Consider the following 17,519-nt stretch of genomic DNA (forward strand, 5'->3'; position numbering starts at 1 on the left):
GGACTAGAAGTTAGGTGGCGCCCTAGGGTTGGAATGCTAAAGAGAGGGTGCTCTATAATGGAGGGTGGAGATTAAAAGGAATGGAAGGTGAGGATTTAGCAGTTAGAGGCGGCTAGGGTTTGTTAGAGGTGAAAAGAATGAGAGGGGAGGCGCCCTAGGGTTTGCTAAGGAGAGGGGAGTATGCTAGTACAGTAGGAGAGACGTTATTCTGGGTTTAGTAGATAGGAGGCGCCCTTCTGTGCTCAGTTTTTCACAGAAACACCCCCTCTCTCAACTGGAATTCACAACAGCTTTCCAAAAACTACATTTCAGCTTTGAAACTTCCCCAATTTTCCAAAGATTTGCACAGGGATCCTCAGAGGTCACAATATTGAATTTAATTGGGAAAATGGCACATTTTGACTATTCTAAGGCTTAGGTAACCCTAAAATGATGCCCGTTAAGGCATCAAAATACAGAGTTATCAGGTTCCCAGGCCGAAATGTCCGTCTGTTCGAGTCAACAACGGTTCAAAAACCATGGTTTTTATGCTTTTGAATTTTCACTATTCAAAGATTTCTTCTATTGTTGGCTTTATTCGAGCGTGTGCGGCATGTTCCTTTCTTTTCATTTTCTTCTTTTGTTTTTTTGTTTTTTTTTTTTTTTTGTTTTTTTGTGTGTGTGTGTGTTTGGTCTTCTTCTTCAAGATCCCCTAAAGCGGTCTAAGGTTTACCACCATTTTATTTCTTTCTTTTTGTTTTTTCTTTGGATTTTCTTGTGCAATGTTTTTTTTTTTTCTTACAAGACGGTCTGCTTTATCTCTTTCTTTGGTTGCATGTCTACTTAGCTCCATCTCAATCGGAACTTTGCACTCAATTTTCTGATTTTTTCCTTGGCTTTCCAGTTTGGTGGATTTACCGTCATTTTTTTTCTGTGTTTAAGGTCACTTTGGATTTATCTTTCAAGGTTTTAGAATCCCTTGCAATGTCCACCCTTCCCATGACTATGACTACAAAGTTATTTCGTCTAATTATTGACATCTAGAAAAAACGACCTAGAAACAGAAATGTTATGGACACTAGTTTCTAGGTTGACGATTCGACCATCCAGTTCGAATGGATGGCCTGTTTTGACAACAAAAATTAAAAATATAATTAAAAAATAAAAAATGGCCAAAGACTGTTGAATGGATTGACGGGTCAACGGTTTGACCGCCCAAATCAACAGGTTGTTGACTGATTCAACGATTTTTGGCTAGGGACCGGGTTTGGGGTAAAACGGAACCGACTGCCTAGACGGTTCTCAGGTCGAATGTTCAACTGTCCGATTCAACTGGGAGTTCTCGATGTGAAACAAAGGACAACTATGAAATAAAACTCAGAACTATCACTACATGGTCGTATTCAAAACTCGAGTAATTATAATTGCAAGTTTCTTATTAAGAAACTATTATCTTTTTTAATGTAACAAATGCAATGGTTGCAATTATATTATGCATATTTGCATTTTTGCTAGTATACTCCGCTAGTATATAATATAATACAAAATGCAAGGTTTTAGACTCTGCATATTTGCATTTGAACTCTTTCCAAACTGAGCCTAAAGGTGTAAACTGGACCATGCGGGCACAACCTGATTTTGTGGTCTGCCCCATGCTTTAGTAGGTGGTGTCGTGCCAATACATGGGCTTGGGCTAGTCATGCCTACTTGTCCTAAGACCTTCAAAGGTCAACCCTTACATGATTTTTTTAAAAATTAAAATAAATTAACAAAAATAGAAAAAAATTAAAAACAATTAAGATAAAACGGAATACAGTAGTATATATATATATATATATATATATATATATATATAATCTTATATTTTGTATTATTTTATATGTATTTATACTGTACATTTTTGTATTTGTACTCCTTCCACACACCGAGCCCAAAAGACCCTTCGACCACATGAGTGTAGGAAAATCTATGCTACCGGAAAGGCTGGCCGGCTGGCCCAACAATATCTTCGGACCAGTCAATTCACCACCACTATCTCTTCCTTTCTTGGCTTACATGGACTCATCCAACAACGGCCCCATCTATCGTGCATTCAAAATTCGACACGTGTCCAGGAGTCCTGATAATCTAATAATTTTTCATTTGGGCATCTCTCATCAATAAACAATAATTGATCTAACATCTGGGCCTGGGTATCATTTTAATCCATTTTTGTCCCACGTGGGCCCACCCAAGTTGTCTACTACAGCAACTTGGTCTTATCAGATATCGGACACGCTCCATGGTCCAGCCCAAAGGCCTTGGCGCAAGATCCATCCGATGGATTTCAACTGTAATAACAATAACGTAGCTTGTCCCAATGGAAAAAGGAAATTAATAAAAAAAAGGAAATAATTGCAGAGAAGAAGAAGAAGAAGAAGAAGAAGAAGACTATTCGATCGAGAAGAGAAAACCCTTACCCTAGTTTCCTGTTATTTCTCTGAAGATGATTGAAGAAGGGAAGAGTAAAGGATTGGTTGGCGATCGGAGCCAACCGCAGCAACAGTATTATGGGACGTTTCAAGGCGTTCCGAACTATTCACAGCCTGCCATGGGATTCCCTCAGCCGGTTCCACCGCCGGGGGCCTCCGCCCCTTCTGCTCCTCTTTATCACGACTCTTCCGCTTCTCCTTATCACGGTCCTTCTGCTCCTCCTTATCACGGTCCCTCTGCTCCTCCTTATCACGGTCCTTCTGCTCCTCCTTATCACCTCCCTCCTGCTCCTGCTTATTACGCTCATGGCTATCAAACTGTTCCAGGTAAGGGACTATCTTCTCCGTTTTTGCATAACTTTGTTAATTGGAGGGTCGTTGTTGAAATTTGAAAACCCTAACGAATCTGTACTGATCTTGTGAGGGCTAAAATTACTGGTGGAGTGTAATGATAACAAGGAAGATTTGTTTCTGAATTGTCGTGGTGACTTAACAAGGAAGATTATGTTTTATTTTTATTTTTGGATTTTTGTTTTGCTTTACGGTTCGGATCTTAATAAAGTTGTAATTCGATCTAGTTAATTAAACTCTTCCGAGTCATTCTAAAAGTAAGTTTGATGTTATATCTCTAACTTTATCTCGGTTAATCCTGAACCCTGGGTAGAAAAGGGTTCCGTTTTTTCTCCAACAACAGTAGGTTGAACTATGGCTGCCGGATTCATTGTACTGACTACAAATCAAGTTACCTGAATCAAAGCTAAATTTATGGCATGAGAAAACACACAAGGGAAGGATTTTTGTGAATTTTAATCTTTCATCTATATCTATAATAGAGGACCTATTATTTTTCTTTGCAATGAATTGATTTAATAAACTGAACAAAAATGGATTCCTGTATGACATGGGATAAATTCATTAATACAGCAAACTGACCTTGTTAATATAGCAAATTAACCTTACAAGTTGAATGGGTTGATACCGAATTGGATCCTAGTAACCGGTTCACTGGTCAACCTATGAAACAGGATCTGTGGGTTGAGTGTGAAATGAGTCAAACTCTCATCTTCCAACCAAAGGTTTAATAGGAGGGGGTTTGAATATTTATGTGAGGAGCTTAGTAAATTGATAACACAGAGAAGTTCTCTTGCTGGAGTTTATATGAATTAACAAATGCTTTAAGCAAATTGGCAGATCTGAATTCTGAAAAATGCTTCATCTCCTAATTGAACAAAAACTAGTTGTAATTCTAGTAAACTAACTTTTGTGTAACTGCACATGTTGGTCACCTTTATTTCTAAACCTCTTCCTTAGTTTCCATCAAACTTTGTGTCTTCGTACAAGAAGAATTTTTTTGGGCTCCTTGGTTATTTATTTCTTGAGAACACCTCAATTACTTTCTTTCAGGTTCTACTTTTTTCTTTTGATAGGTTACATTCTTTAAGTTTATTACATCTTATTAGAAACCTTTTTATAGCTTGGAAAAGATTCAAGTATAGGGGTGTGGTCTCATCACTTTCTAGGGATTAAAAAGTTTTAATTCTTTACTGCCATGTATGATCTTGGATATTTAACCCAAATTGTATTATTAATCTGGTGTCTAGATTATTGTACACAGCCCTAATGGGAGCATGAATGGCCTGAAAAGTAGTTCCCACTTGCAGATGAAAGATTCATGTCCATATGTTCCCTATGTAGGGCGAGAAATGTAACTACCATAAGTGGAAATTTTGATCTAGCATTAAATGGTCACTTTAGAAGTTACACTGATTAGACAATAATGCAAGCGGGCATGTATGGTTTATGAAAATTCTATATCATTCATTGACACCACAAAGAGAACCTTGAATTGAATATGAAAATTTGCATCTTTGTTATGCATGTGATCTTTCCAGGTTCTAATATTGTTGATGCCATTGTAGGTTATGCAATTGCTGAAGGAAGACCTATAAGAGAACGCCGTCTTCCTTGTTGTGGTATTGGTTGTGGCTGGTTTTTGTAAGTTCAATAACATAATTTCTTTTATTTTTCTCCATGTTTTAAGGATTCATTCATATAGTTTAACTGGGAAAATAACATGTCTGTTTGGGGGCAGGGGGTTGGATCGGAAATGAAAATTTTATTAGGAAGAAAAGATAGTACTGCTAGAAGAGATGGAAAACAAAGAAAGATTAACCTGGCATATTCTATTACCACTTAACTTAGTTACCTCCTAATCTGAACTTAAAACAACTATGGATCTATTTTCTGTCGTAATTGATGTGCATTTCTTTTTGAACTCCTTTAGGATTTTCATATATGAAATTTGATTCATTTCAATTGTTGGCTGAGAAAACTTGATTGCATTGCCCAAAGACTTTAATAAACTCCTTAAACATCTTAATCAAAATCTGACTTGATACTCTAATGATACTTGCTCAAGCCACCATATTGGAATGACCTTTTGAGTTCCAACACCATTAAATCATTGTCCATGCCATTTGATCTGAATGGTATTAGCAAAATACTAAGGATCAGAATTTGAATTATGGGTAGTTTGAGAAACTAATTTCAAGTTTTGTAGTACTGATTTAGGGAGGTGAGCTTATTGGTGTTTTAAAATCCTAATTGATAACAAAATGTGTAGTAAAGATTAAAATGTAGACATTAGACAAATTCTATAGAAGAAGAGAAAAGAGACGAGGAAGAAACAAACTTGAGAGGGTGGACTGTGGTTGCCGGTTATGCATCCAGTAGGCAACAGGTGAATTAAGCTTGGATAGCCCCATCGAAGGAGGAACAAAGTTCAGTTTCAATGGTTGTTGAATGGAAAATCCTGTAAGATTTTGATAGGGGTAGCTTTTGGAGAAAACAGAGGAAAGATTCTTATAAATTTCTTGGGGTAGTTATAGGATGGTTTGTGGTTAGAGGTGAAGCCATGGGCTTTTAAGTTTCTGACTAGAGAAGCAAAAAACTTGGCAGACTGTCTTCGTTGTTTGTTTAGATGGATACCAAGATCTGCAGACCCCATATGCCAACGCCCCCCCCCCCCCCCCCCCCCTTTTTCTCATGTCAAAGAACCTACAGCCATCACAGTAGTAAATTCCTCAAACCCCTAGGACCAAGCCACTGTCTCCAATAGTAAGACCACCACTTTCCTTGCTTCAAAGGTTTGAATATTGCCTCGCCATCATGGCATCATCTTCCTTTAGAAGATGAGGCTTTTCCCCTCTTTTCACATCTAGTGGTTTCCATGTTGAGCTCTGATTAGAGCATGCATGCTTATTAAGGACGGACCAGAAACTGATAGGAGAATGTAATCTTATATGTATGTTTTCCATAGATGTGCTGAGCGAGCAGTGTTATACCTACTGTTGGTCCAACCCTTGAATCCTACAGGAGAATATTTCTACTTACACTGCTTGCACAATATCTCATGGTGTTACCATGCATCTAAGTGCACAACCCTGTCAAAAAGTGAAACCAAATATTAGTTGTTTCTAGATACAGTTAATCTCTCTCTCTCTCTCTCTCTCTCTCTCTCTCTCTCTTTCTCTCTCCCTTTTGGTTCTTTTCTAGCATATACTGTTTAACAATGGATATAGGCCTTGATAGATTAGAATGGATATGACCCCTCTTTTCAACCATGATTTGTTAAGTTGACTTTACTAGAATTCTTACCCCATTGTTATTATAATGTTATAGAGCTACGTTCCTTCCCTACTTTTCCTTAATACAAAACTTTATCGTATTAAGAAACAGATGAAATAAAAGAATTTTGGGGACTTATAGTGTCCTCCATCAGTGATTTATGTGGATATTTTTCCCTTCCTAGCAAATTAGTTGCTAGTCCTAAAAGCTTTCAAACATACAAGGAAATGGTATTTAAGGAGGAATTCTGAATGTATTTTGGGAGATTTGAGACGATGGAACTTAGTACCTAGTTTTGTGCCTTAATTCTGATGTAGTGCATTCCTCTACAGCAATAAAGGATATAGCAAATCAATTTCTGGAAAGATTTGAGCATACCAGAGTTACTAAAATATATGAGAGAGGAAGAAGGAACTAATGGCTGCACTTAGATTTGAAAGCTGACAATAGTTTCTATTTGTATGCTTTCAAACTAACTTTATTTTTTTCATGGAGTGTCCTATGTTCTTGGAAGGTCTGCAATTAGTAGTTTCCTAATTTGTTCAAGAAACTATTAGTTTAAGTGAACTAACATTTTGCTGAGTTTCTATTTTAGGAGTTTTGATCTAACTAGGAGATGGTTACAGTTTTAGTAATTGCCACATTTCTACTTTTGTCAAAGTTTTGAGGAAGGATTGGAGGAGTTATACTTTGTTCTTGACTTCTTGTCCACAGTTGTTCCTTTCTCCTCTTGTAATCAGTGTTGAAGAAACAAGTGGTTTCTTCTCTTTTCTTTGTTATTTTCTAGTATTTCTCTGCTACTAGAAGAAAACCAGCAACCATTCTCTGGATTTTTTGATATATTCAAAGTACACTAGCAAGGTTATAATGGTCACTGTACTGCATTTCCTCTTAATGAATAAAAGAGTGGAATAGGTTGTCAAAATATTTTATTTCAAACTTCCCTTATTATTTTCTTTTCAACCGTTTTCTCTTACATATTGACTATTTTTCAACATAATTTAGTACTTGGTATCAATGTAGGAATCACATCACACAGAATTTCTCTAGATTGATTGTTTGGTCCAAAGATGACATCGCTTAGTTGACTTGGTGGCATCAGGCCATCAGATCTGTATGGTCACCCCATGTTATAATAGAGTATTTACTGGTTAAATTACAATTTTTCTTACTCCATTTGTTTCTAGCGCAAATTAATTTGCAATAGGAAAAAGTCATTAGAGTGTAAGCTCTAGATCATTTTTACTTTAGGTTTTACTTTGCTTCAGTCTTTGCTTTACTTAATTTGCAACCAAACAAACAAACAAAGTCTAAACTTAAACAAATTAGCAAACCAGAATTTGCTCTCAACTCATTTGCACTCCCATACTTTTGTGCCAATGCAAATGAATTTGCACTGCAAAAAACAAAGCCTTCATGATTTCTTGAGGAAGACAAATATTTTTTTTCTGATTTTTGTGGAAAAATAGAAAAGTAGAAACTCTAAAATCTGTCTAATAGGTCATAAGAAGGCATTTTTAATATTCAAGTTAGGTGGATTTAGTTCAATTTCACTTTTGTGGATCTTTTGGAAGTGGTCACACAACATTTATACTATTTTTTTGTGTTTCTCAGACCATATTTACTGCCAAAGCGGTTTTTTTCTATTACTTGATGTTCTGTGACCCAGAAATCAATCACAACATTCAACTCAAAGATAGGTGTTTGTAGTATGATGGAAATGTGTGGGTAAAGTTTGTATTCTTGACAAGACGTCATAAGGACTGAAGTATAGACACTCTGAGCATGCTCTTTTCTCCCAGGGTTCTTGAAGCAGTGGTATTGTCACACCACGCCTGCTGAGATTGGATAGTTTGGAACTAAGGATGGTTCTTGTGGTGCTAGGTTCCCTAGTTCAATGGTTCAAACAGATCAATTTAGTGGAACTGTGGAACTTAATGAGAATAATTCCCTTGTGTGGTCACAGTTGGCTCATTCTTACATCAGTCATAGATGTAAACAAAGGAACCTAGTGAGAATGAACCCCAAGTTTGAAAAATGGGATTCTAAGAACCTCATGAAGGTTCAAAGTATCAGAAACACTAAGTGTATCAGAAAGACAAATTTAAGAGACATATTAGGATATGCCTTGGATATGCATGGATATGGACAAAAAATTAAGATATGCATGGAGTGATGGAAACACATGAAAACAGTATAGATACTCCAATAAATCATAAATATACATCAATAACATTAAATATAGGGCCTGAATGAGCTATATATACATAAAAATAATGTCCTTTATTGATTTTTATGAAAAAAAAATGTCATAATCAACATAAGGCAACATAAGGGTATCCCTAATAAGGTTATAACTACAAAATATAAGCTTAATAATTATTTAATGAAACATTTTCTATACTTGTTTAAACAATTATTTATTTCTTATTCAAACAATTATTTTATTTTTATTACAAAACTTATAACAAAAATTAAAAAAATAAAATGCAACAGAAAAATCATTTTATGGATGTGGTAGATCATCCATAGATTTACAACATGGTAAATATTATGGTTAGATCACACCAAAAATTAGAAAAAAATAAATATTACATAAAATAACAAATAAATATTTTACAATAAATTTCAATAGATCTATGAATTAAAAATTGGAAAAAATATTTAAAAATAAAAAAAGTTAAAAAAACAAATATTTTTATTTTTACAAAAAAATAAATATTTGTTCATACTAAAATTGAAAAAAATAATTGTTTTTATTCAAAAAATTACAAAAAAATAAAAAACGAATAGTTTAGAAATTTCAATAGATCTATGGATATGGTAGGTCACTAAGATCTATGACACAATTATTCTTCATGGGCAAATTACACCAAAAATATGAAATTTTGATTTTTTTTGTTATTTTTCATTTTTTTGAAACTTTTTTCAAAAAATTAAATACATCTATATATATATATATATATATATATATATATATATATATATATATATAATTGTAGCATGCTATTGAATAAATTGAAAAAAAGTATTTTTTTTTGCAAATTTTGTAAAAAGTTGAAAATAACCTCAAAAATCTTGAGTATTGGAGGTTGTTTTGGGGTTTTATTTAAAGATATTACAATCCAAAAAATTTGTAGAGATGATTTGGTGAGTTTGGGAGAGAAAGAAGGCTTTTGGAGAGAATTAGAAGCCTCTTTTTCTCAAAAAATTTTAATTCATTTTTTGCATATAGGAAATCGTACTGTATCGGCCAATACACCCTGATACGCTCCAATACGGTCATGATACGGGGTCAGCAGCATGATGAAAAAACACGAAAGAAATGCTTTTATAGCGTTTTCCATGCTGACCCCTTAAAGATACGATACGTATTGACTGATAGGGACCAAAATTTTGAACCTTGCTCATGATGATAGAAAGGTGCCAACGAACTGGTTGGTAAGGTCTCCTGCTGGATGTAGCAGAGACTTGTGGTCAAATCCCACCTGCACCTGGGTTGGGGGTTATTGTGTAGCCCTTCAAAAGAAATTAAAAAAAAAAAGAACATAATGATGATGTTTTGGCTCTTAAAGTAGATGCTCCCTCACACCAGTAAGTTTTTTCCCCCTCCTTAGGATGGCTAAGGAAATATGGGATGCAGCAGCCAAATCCTTTTCTCAATGTTAGAAATGTAGAAAACATTGCTCATGAGTCATGTCTACCGGTTGTTGATAGGAAATCAGGTATTGGATATTACACTTTGGGGGTTAAAGTAGCTATCTAGTGGAGCAAAAAGCAGCCGACTGTGGCATGTTTTAGTGTAGAAGCTTAGTACAACACCATGGCACATGGAAGTTGTGAACTTCTAGTTAAAATTACAGGAATCGGGGTGACAGACATAAGGCCCAATGAATCTAGATTATGATGACAAGGTTGTAATTAGTATTACACACAACTCAGTGCAGCATGACAAACCAAGCACATTGAAGTGGACTGGCATTTCATTAAAGAGAAGGTTGCCTCTATGAGATATGCCTACCCTTTTTGAGAACTGATAATCAAACAGATATCCTCACAATCACAAAAGCAGTTGTTCAACTCAAGTGTACTCTAAACAAGCTAGTTATTGTGATATCTATGCATCAGCATGAGGGGGAGTGTTTGAACCGTATTAGGGCCTATTGAATTATTGTATTGTTGACAAATAGAAAGGGTATAATGGTAATTTTACTGTATTTTCACATACTGAATGAAAGAGTGGGAATAAGCTGTTGTGATACTAGGATCTTAGTTTTTTGGATCTCATAGTATTTTATCGTAATTCAATGGGTTGGCAATATAGTTCAGGATTTTGTAGTTCTGTTTATTTTGAAATCAAAACTAGTATTTCTTTAAGGCACCTATTTTTGATATTACAAGTGAAATGGTTTGCATTTGGTTTTGGAGTTACTTTTCCAAGATGAACTGCCTTGTGCCTTTCAGATTCCATATTATCAATTTTCTTCATTTTCTTTTATTCTCAGTATTTGATCCTGGAATTTTCAGTTGGGTTTCCTGGTGAACATGTGTTTTGGTGATAAATATTGTTTTGTGATTTAAATGAAGGTTTATCATTGGGTTCTTTCTTGCGGCCATTCCCTGGTATGTTGGAGCATTTGTTTTACTTTTTGTCAGAACAATGGATTATAGAGAGAAACCGGGATATATTGCATGCACAATTGCTGTAAGTTTCTTGATCCACCATTTCAATGGTATTTGATAAAGGAGATCTTGTTTTTCTGGTAGTATGATTGTTTCCTTATTTGATATGGCAGACATGGTCACGAAATTAATAATTATGTTTCTTGTTTCAAACCCAGTTATTTTAAATCCCCAAAAGCACACTCATCACAGAAACATGCATGGCTTATGTTTACCTATACTTTTTGTTTCTTTATGAGAAATAGTTTTTGTTCTTTCAATCCCAGTTATTGCATGTGCAAGGAGCTTTTTGCATTTCAGAATGGCACAGCATATTCTTTTCTGTTGTGGTGGACATGGATGACATCTCCATCATGTGGGGGTTGACCATTGATGTGGAAGATCTATACCATCCATCTGATGGGGATTTCTTGATTGGACATGCATATAAATTGCACTTCTCCCATATGTTAAGGGTCAACCTGAGCTCAACCCCAAGAGCTGGACCTTGGCCCTAGGCCTGGCCCAACCCCTAGGTTTAAGCCCAAGCTGAACACAACTTATTTTTATGTCACGTCTTAGATGTTTCACGTTTCCAAAATATATTATAGTTCCTGAAAAATGAGACCAATATCGAATCAGGGTTTCTTGAAGTGTTGGTGATGTTCTATTTTGAAGTTGACACAGCATTGAGGCTTCTAAGATTTCGTTCTCTTTGAACTGCGTTTTAGATATCAATGGTTCTTGCTTATTACTTAGATTGGGTATATATGATTTCTTAGTATAATTGGATTGGGTTGTTGGGAAAGTTGTTAATTTGCAACTTATGTGATTTAATTTAGGATTTTAATCAGATTAGGCAGAAGAATGCTCTTAACGTATTTTTTTCTTTCTTTTTAACTCTTGTGTTTGCTCGTGAGCAGGCCATTCTTGCTTCCATTGCAGCTATCATTGGTGCAACAGAGGGGACTCAGTCTCGGTGATACCCTGTGCGTTGTAAAGACTGAAAAATAGATGTATATTCGCACCCGTGAATTCTGGAAATAATTTGGATGATGTTATTTATTTAATACAATGACCTTGTGCAGGCTTTGGTTTGCATTGAAAATATCTTATATAAACTTGTAAAGTGATCATGAAGTTCTTGGGTGTTTTTTTCTTTACATATCGATTTTGTTTCTTCTGTTTCGTTTCGTTCTTTCTTTTATGTGAGCAATAATGTTCTTGGGCGTTCAAATTACTTTTGTTTATGAACTGCTAATCACATATTTATATACAGCTTGGACTTGATCAATATGCAAGATATCCATGAACCAGTACAACTGGAATAGATATACTCAGGCATACTTTGACGATCAAATTCATAACATACAAAAGCTTGCATGTGAGGCGAGAGAAAGAAATGAAGCCTGCATGTGAGAGTTTATTTAGTACCATAAATATTTCTCTTAGGTCTTAGTTTCCGTTTTAGAGGGTTTTTAAGATGCAGTTTTGGCAACTTGGCATTTCGAGCTGGGGCCCACACGAAAATTTTGAGTAGCTTATACAGAACATTGTGTTCAGCCAAAGTGGCTCGTTAAATGCAGTTTGCCCCAAACAAAAAAATCATCCCAAACAAGGCCTTAAATCATCGGGTCAATTATAATATAATTTAGGGAAAATTTCCCATGTACTTGGGGTTTACTGTCACTTTGATCCCTTGGACTTTAAAACCAACAATTCAGTATCCAAATTTTTAAAACCTGCCAATCCAGTACCTGTTGTTAACCAATGGTTGAGTGGCACTTATAATGATAAATGCCCTTTGAGTGTCATTTAATTTTCTTTATCAACCATTCAAACATTGATAAAAAATGAATAGTCCCAAATCCTTGACTCTTTTATTCAAGAAAGTTGGGGTAATTAGAATGTCCATTGAGACTTGACTTTAACTTTTTTGAATAGAATAAGGATTTGGGACTGCCCATTTTTTGTCAATGCTTATTTGGTTGATAAAGAAAATTAGATGACACTGGACTGACATTTGCATCTTTTCAAATGCCACCTAATTGCTGGTTATCGCAAATACAAGACTGACATGTTTTAAAAGTTTGAGTGCTGAATTGTTGCATTTTAAAATTTGGGGGGCAAAATAACACTAGATCCAAAGTATAATATACTAATTAGGAATTTTCCCTATGATTTATATATGGATGATTTTAAGACTAACGGATCATCTATTTTGGTATGAAAGCTCCTGGGTCAAAGCACTATGAGTTATAAAATCTTCTTCTTTGTAACATCTTTTAAACTCAGCTTGGGGTTATAATTTGCAAAGTTGGTATTTTTAGTCCTACAAAAACATAAAGATAGGGGATGTAAGGTTCACTTGACCTTATATTCCCGTTTAAAGGCCATACACCAGCCATTTGTTCCCATCTAAGGGAAAAATATGCTTTCACGGGTTACCCTGCTTAGTCCACCATTTTGACTTCTAAAGATCCTATTCAACCATAACTCGCATTTAGGGGGTGTGTACGGATCGAATTCGAATAGGATTATGCAATATCTGAATTCGAATCCGATTAAAAAATCCGATATCTGAATTCGATTTGATAACTGACGGATATTAAAAATTAACATCTGAATTCGAATCCGATTAAATATTCAAATATTTGATTCAAATTCAATTGATTAATTATTTTAGATAATTAATAAATATTTTATTGATATACAGTATATAAATATATAAATTATTTATATAACTTAATTATATGTATAAATTATATAAAATATTTTATATATTATATATGAGAATTAAATAATCAGTTGAATTCAGATATTTAACGAATCGAATCAGGTCATATCCAAATTCAAATCCAATTAACTATTCGGTATGAATAGGATATTTAAATTCAACCGATTACATATTTGAATTATCCAAATTCAATTCGATTTTATCAAATATCGAATTTGAAACTAGATTTTTAAATACCGTTGACACCCCTACTCATATTTCTCGCATTGTGCAGTGGCTTTTATATCCAAAGGGAGGATGGGGGTTTCATTAGTAATAATTTTGTCCATAAGTCCATATATGTTCTATTTACCAGAAATGTTGGTTTTTATGTGACATTTTAAACCTCCCAAACGTCCCACTTAAGATATGCATGAGGAAGGTAAAGAAGAGAATTCGAAGCATGAAAAATTTTGCTTTTCAATCTCCTTTTTTAGGCAATTTTTGGCATCGGTGTCGATTATCTAAAAATCAGTGCCACTGTTGATGCTCGGATTGGTCGAGGACAACACTGTCAATCCGCTCCTAAGCCCGAGTAGGACCGAGGCGCTCGAGGTCCGAGGTCTAAGGAGTCTGAGGACTAGTGACTTGGGTGATAAAGATCTGAGGTCCGAGATCCGCTGCGTCTTGTGTCCAAGGTAGTTGAGGACCAAGGGGTCGATTCTACAAGAGGGAAAATGTTAGAGGCCTCGGGTCTCTCCGACGGTCAAGTTAGTACCAAGGTGTGGAATGGACGAGGTCGGAGGCGCGAGCACCCAAACAAGGTCACTGGAGAGAAATAGATCTCAAGTGCTAGTGAGAAAGCTCAAGTATTCGATCCTTTACCTGGAGGGGGGTTACCTCTTATTTATACTTGAAACCGCTTGGTGGTAGGTGAGCTCAGATGATGGGGATTGAGTCCATATGCGGGGTGCATGGCCATCTGAACATGCCAAGTGACCCCGCACCATTGGTTCCTTGAAGCCCGCTAAGCTAGGCATTGCATGCACATTGATTGGTCGCGCTCTGACGTGTGCTGCCCGACGTGTGTAAGTTGGCAAATGGTTAGGACCATCTGTGCCTACATCATTTGCCCCCCACTCCCGAGGCCATGGTGGAGGTCTAAGATGAGAGGACCTCGGCGTCGGCCAAAGGGAGTGCATTGGTTCGTACTGGGAGGTGTCGATGGGCCTTTTGCCCACATAGTGGCCTACGGTGGTATCGGCTTGACTTCGTTCTTCATGGGTGGCAGTCGAGGCTTCTGTAGGGCCTCGGCCTCGGCTGCTCATGTAGGGGGCCTCGACTTCGGCTCCGAGGCTACCATTATGTGTGGACAAGGGGGAGACTTGCCCCCCAGCCTTGTGTGGATGCAGGGTATGTCCTCCGACGCCTTGCCAGTTTGATGGAGAATCCGTTGAGGCCTCAGCCTCGGCTAAGGTTGCCGAGGAGGGAATGCTAGGGTGCTCGAATTGGTAACTTGGCCGCTTTGTGAGGGAGTTTATTTTTGTGATGCTGTGGGCCGTAAGGGAAGCGTGCCCCGGTGCCAGGTCCTGGTTGCGTGGGTCGCAGGTCCCTAAATTGGTGAGTTGGAGCCGTGCCTGCGACGGGTTGCGAAGTCGCTGCCGTTGGAGGGACGGAATGCGGGTGAACAGGGGCCGTGCTCCTACTAAGTCAATGCGACTAGTTGGACCAGCGAGTCATAGTGAGGAGGCAGATTGGTTCGCTCGGCATCATTTCGTCTTCCCGAGGCAGGTGATGCGTGTCGGTTGGCGAACGAGTTAGTAGAGGTGGTCGTTTGGCAATTGTTAGATTTGGCGCGATCCGAGCCTTCCATTCTCCTTTAAATAGGGGCCTCAGTCACACATTTGCTCACCATTTGCCTTTGAGTGCCTTTGCTTCCTAGAGTCCTTCGCTTTCGAGAACCTTCGATATTAGTTCTTGCCTTTAGAAATCTTTGTCCTCGTCTTCATCTTAGGTAAACACCTTGCCAAGTCTTCTCAGACTCCAGCCCAGAATGCTATAAACTCCCATGCTCCTAGGGAGTGAGCTCCTTTCATACCCCAACCCTTGTTAGCTCCAGTCGAGGCTCATCGATTGCCGAGGTCCCAACCCCATGCTAAGAGGTTGAGGTGCCGAGGGAGAGGGTCGCCCCTAGGGACGCTAAACGCAGTTGAAGGGGCGAGGACTCTCCTTGTGAGAGTGCCGACTCCAAAGTGCCTAGAGAGGCTGGGGGATCACCCTTAGTGATAGAGAGGGAACCGGTTGCCGAGCTCAGCCCGAGGACGGTGGCTAAGTACGCTACCTGAGGGATGCATGTAGAGCATCTGTCATGCTCGGAGCATGATAGCGTCCTTGACTATGACCAAGTAAAATCCTTAAACAGGAGGTACCACATCCCTCAATCTTATAGGCTGAGGGTCCCCGACACTAGTGATCGGTCGTGGATGCCAGAGGAAGGGGAGATTTGTGTCTACCAGCACTTCCTAGAGTTCAGCCTCAGGTTTCCCCTTCATCCGCTGATACCGAGCTGCTGAAGTGGTATAGGATCACCCTTAGCCATGTTGGTGGTGGCTTGACTTCGAGAAGTGGTCTTGATGTCGAAGATGTTCTGAGCCATGTTTGTGCCGAGGAAGCACACCTCGGAGGCCAGCATGTATTACTTCCATCCCTGCTGAGGCCAACTTGTAGACAACCCTTCATCTATCCATAACTGGAAGAGTAAATTCTTCTTTATCTCCTATCCCGAGGGTTGGTCCTTCAAGTCGGGTTGGGGGGAGATGCATTTAGCTGCTAGGAAGGCCAAGCCAATGCTCTAGGACGGTGAAGCCTCCATGGTAACCCATCTCCTTGTGTTGGAAACGCTTCAGGCCAAGCCCCTAGTGGAGGCCAAGCTCCCTTTGGTTTTTGCAAGGCTCAACTATGCTTCTCTTGGTAAGAGAAGTCCCTGTGTCGGCTACTTCACACGTCAGCTGTCACTATGCTTCAAGGTATTGATCTTTTGATTCTTTTAGTAGAAATGCTACTGGACACCAAAAGAATGATATTGGAGAGCGCCCTGGCCAAGAAAAAGGGCCAGACCAAGGGCACATCGGGAGGGCAGACATTGAGGAGGCTTGCCGAGGTGCCTCCTACAGGAGTGGAGCCGAGTTTGAGCCTAGTGAAGTTCATCTCGTGAGGCTCACAAGCCTAATCGAGTCTAGTATAATAAATAAATAATTTTTTATTATACATACATACATATATAATAAATAATTTTTATTATATATAATAATATTTTTATTTTCATGTATAATAGTAAATAATGTTTTGTATATACTAATACTATTTCAACGAGTTGGGCTTGAATAACCAAGTATTCGGCTCGACTTGGCTCAAATCCACCCCTACAACCAATGAGATGCTCTCTTTCCCCATAAAAAAATTACCTAAAACCCCCCTCTCTCTCTCTCTCTCACACACACATTCCCAATAGCCTAAATAGTTAATAAATATTTTAATAGTTAAATTAATGAAATTATGCAATAAACTTAAAATGTTTCTTAAAACTAGAAAAATAATTATAACATTCAAATTAATAATAATTTAACATTTTAAATAATTAATAACATAGCAGTATAAATTATAATTTTATAGATTATTAAATTCAATAAATATTTAATATTTTAAACTTTAAACAATGATATTATTTAAATAACTAAATAGCATTGTAAATAATTAATTTCACTTATATCAATTAATAATTCTAGAAAACAACTTTCAAAACAACTAATATTTAGGGAGAATTCCCGATTAGTACCTTGTACTTTGTGCCTAGTGTCACTTTGGTCCCCAAACTTTAAAATGTGACAATTCTGTACCCAAACTTTCAAAACGTGACAATCCAATACCTGGCATTAATTAGTAGTTAACTTGTTGTTAAGTGACATTTGAAACAAACACAAATGCCCTTTGAGTATCATTTAATTTTCTTTATCAACTATCTAAACGTTGACAAAAAATTAACAGTTCTGAATCCTTGCTTCTTC

General features: G+C 37.2%; 1 protein-coding gene across 1 annotated transcript; it reads left to right on the top strand.

The window, feature by feature from the left end:
* Window positions 1-2,249: 2,249 nt before the first annotated feature.
* Window positions 2,250-11,904, top strand: LOC148866901 (large ribosomal subunit protein eL20z-like). Its single transcript, XM_088979714.1, has 4 exons — window positions 2,250-2,777; window positions 4,370-4,445; window positions 10,665-10,782; window positions 11,663-11,904. The coding sequence occupies exons 1-4, from the start codon at window positions 2,465-2,467 to the stop codon at window positions 11,720-11,722; spliced, it is 567 nt and encodes a 188-aa protein (XP_088835840.1). The 5' UTR covers window positions 2,250-2,464; the 3' UTR covers window positions 11,723-11,904.
* The last annotated feature ends 5,615 nt before the right edge of the window (window positions 11,905-17,519 follow it).

This window comes from Nelumbo lutea, chromosome 3 (assembly GCF_056320005.1).
Source record: "Nelumbo lutea isolate HS-2025 chromosome 3, American lotus-T2T, whole genome shotgun sequence".
NCBI classification, from domain to species: Eukaryota; Viridiplantae; Streptophyta; class Magnoliopsida; order Proteales; family Nelumbonaceae; genus Nelumbo; species Nelumbo lutea.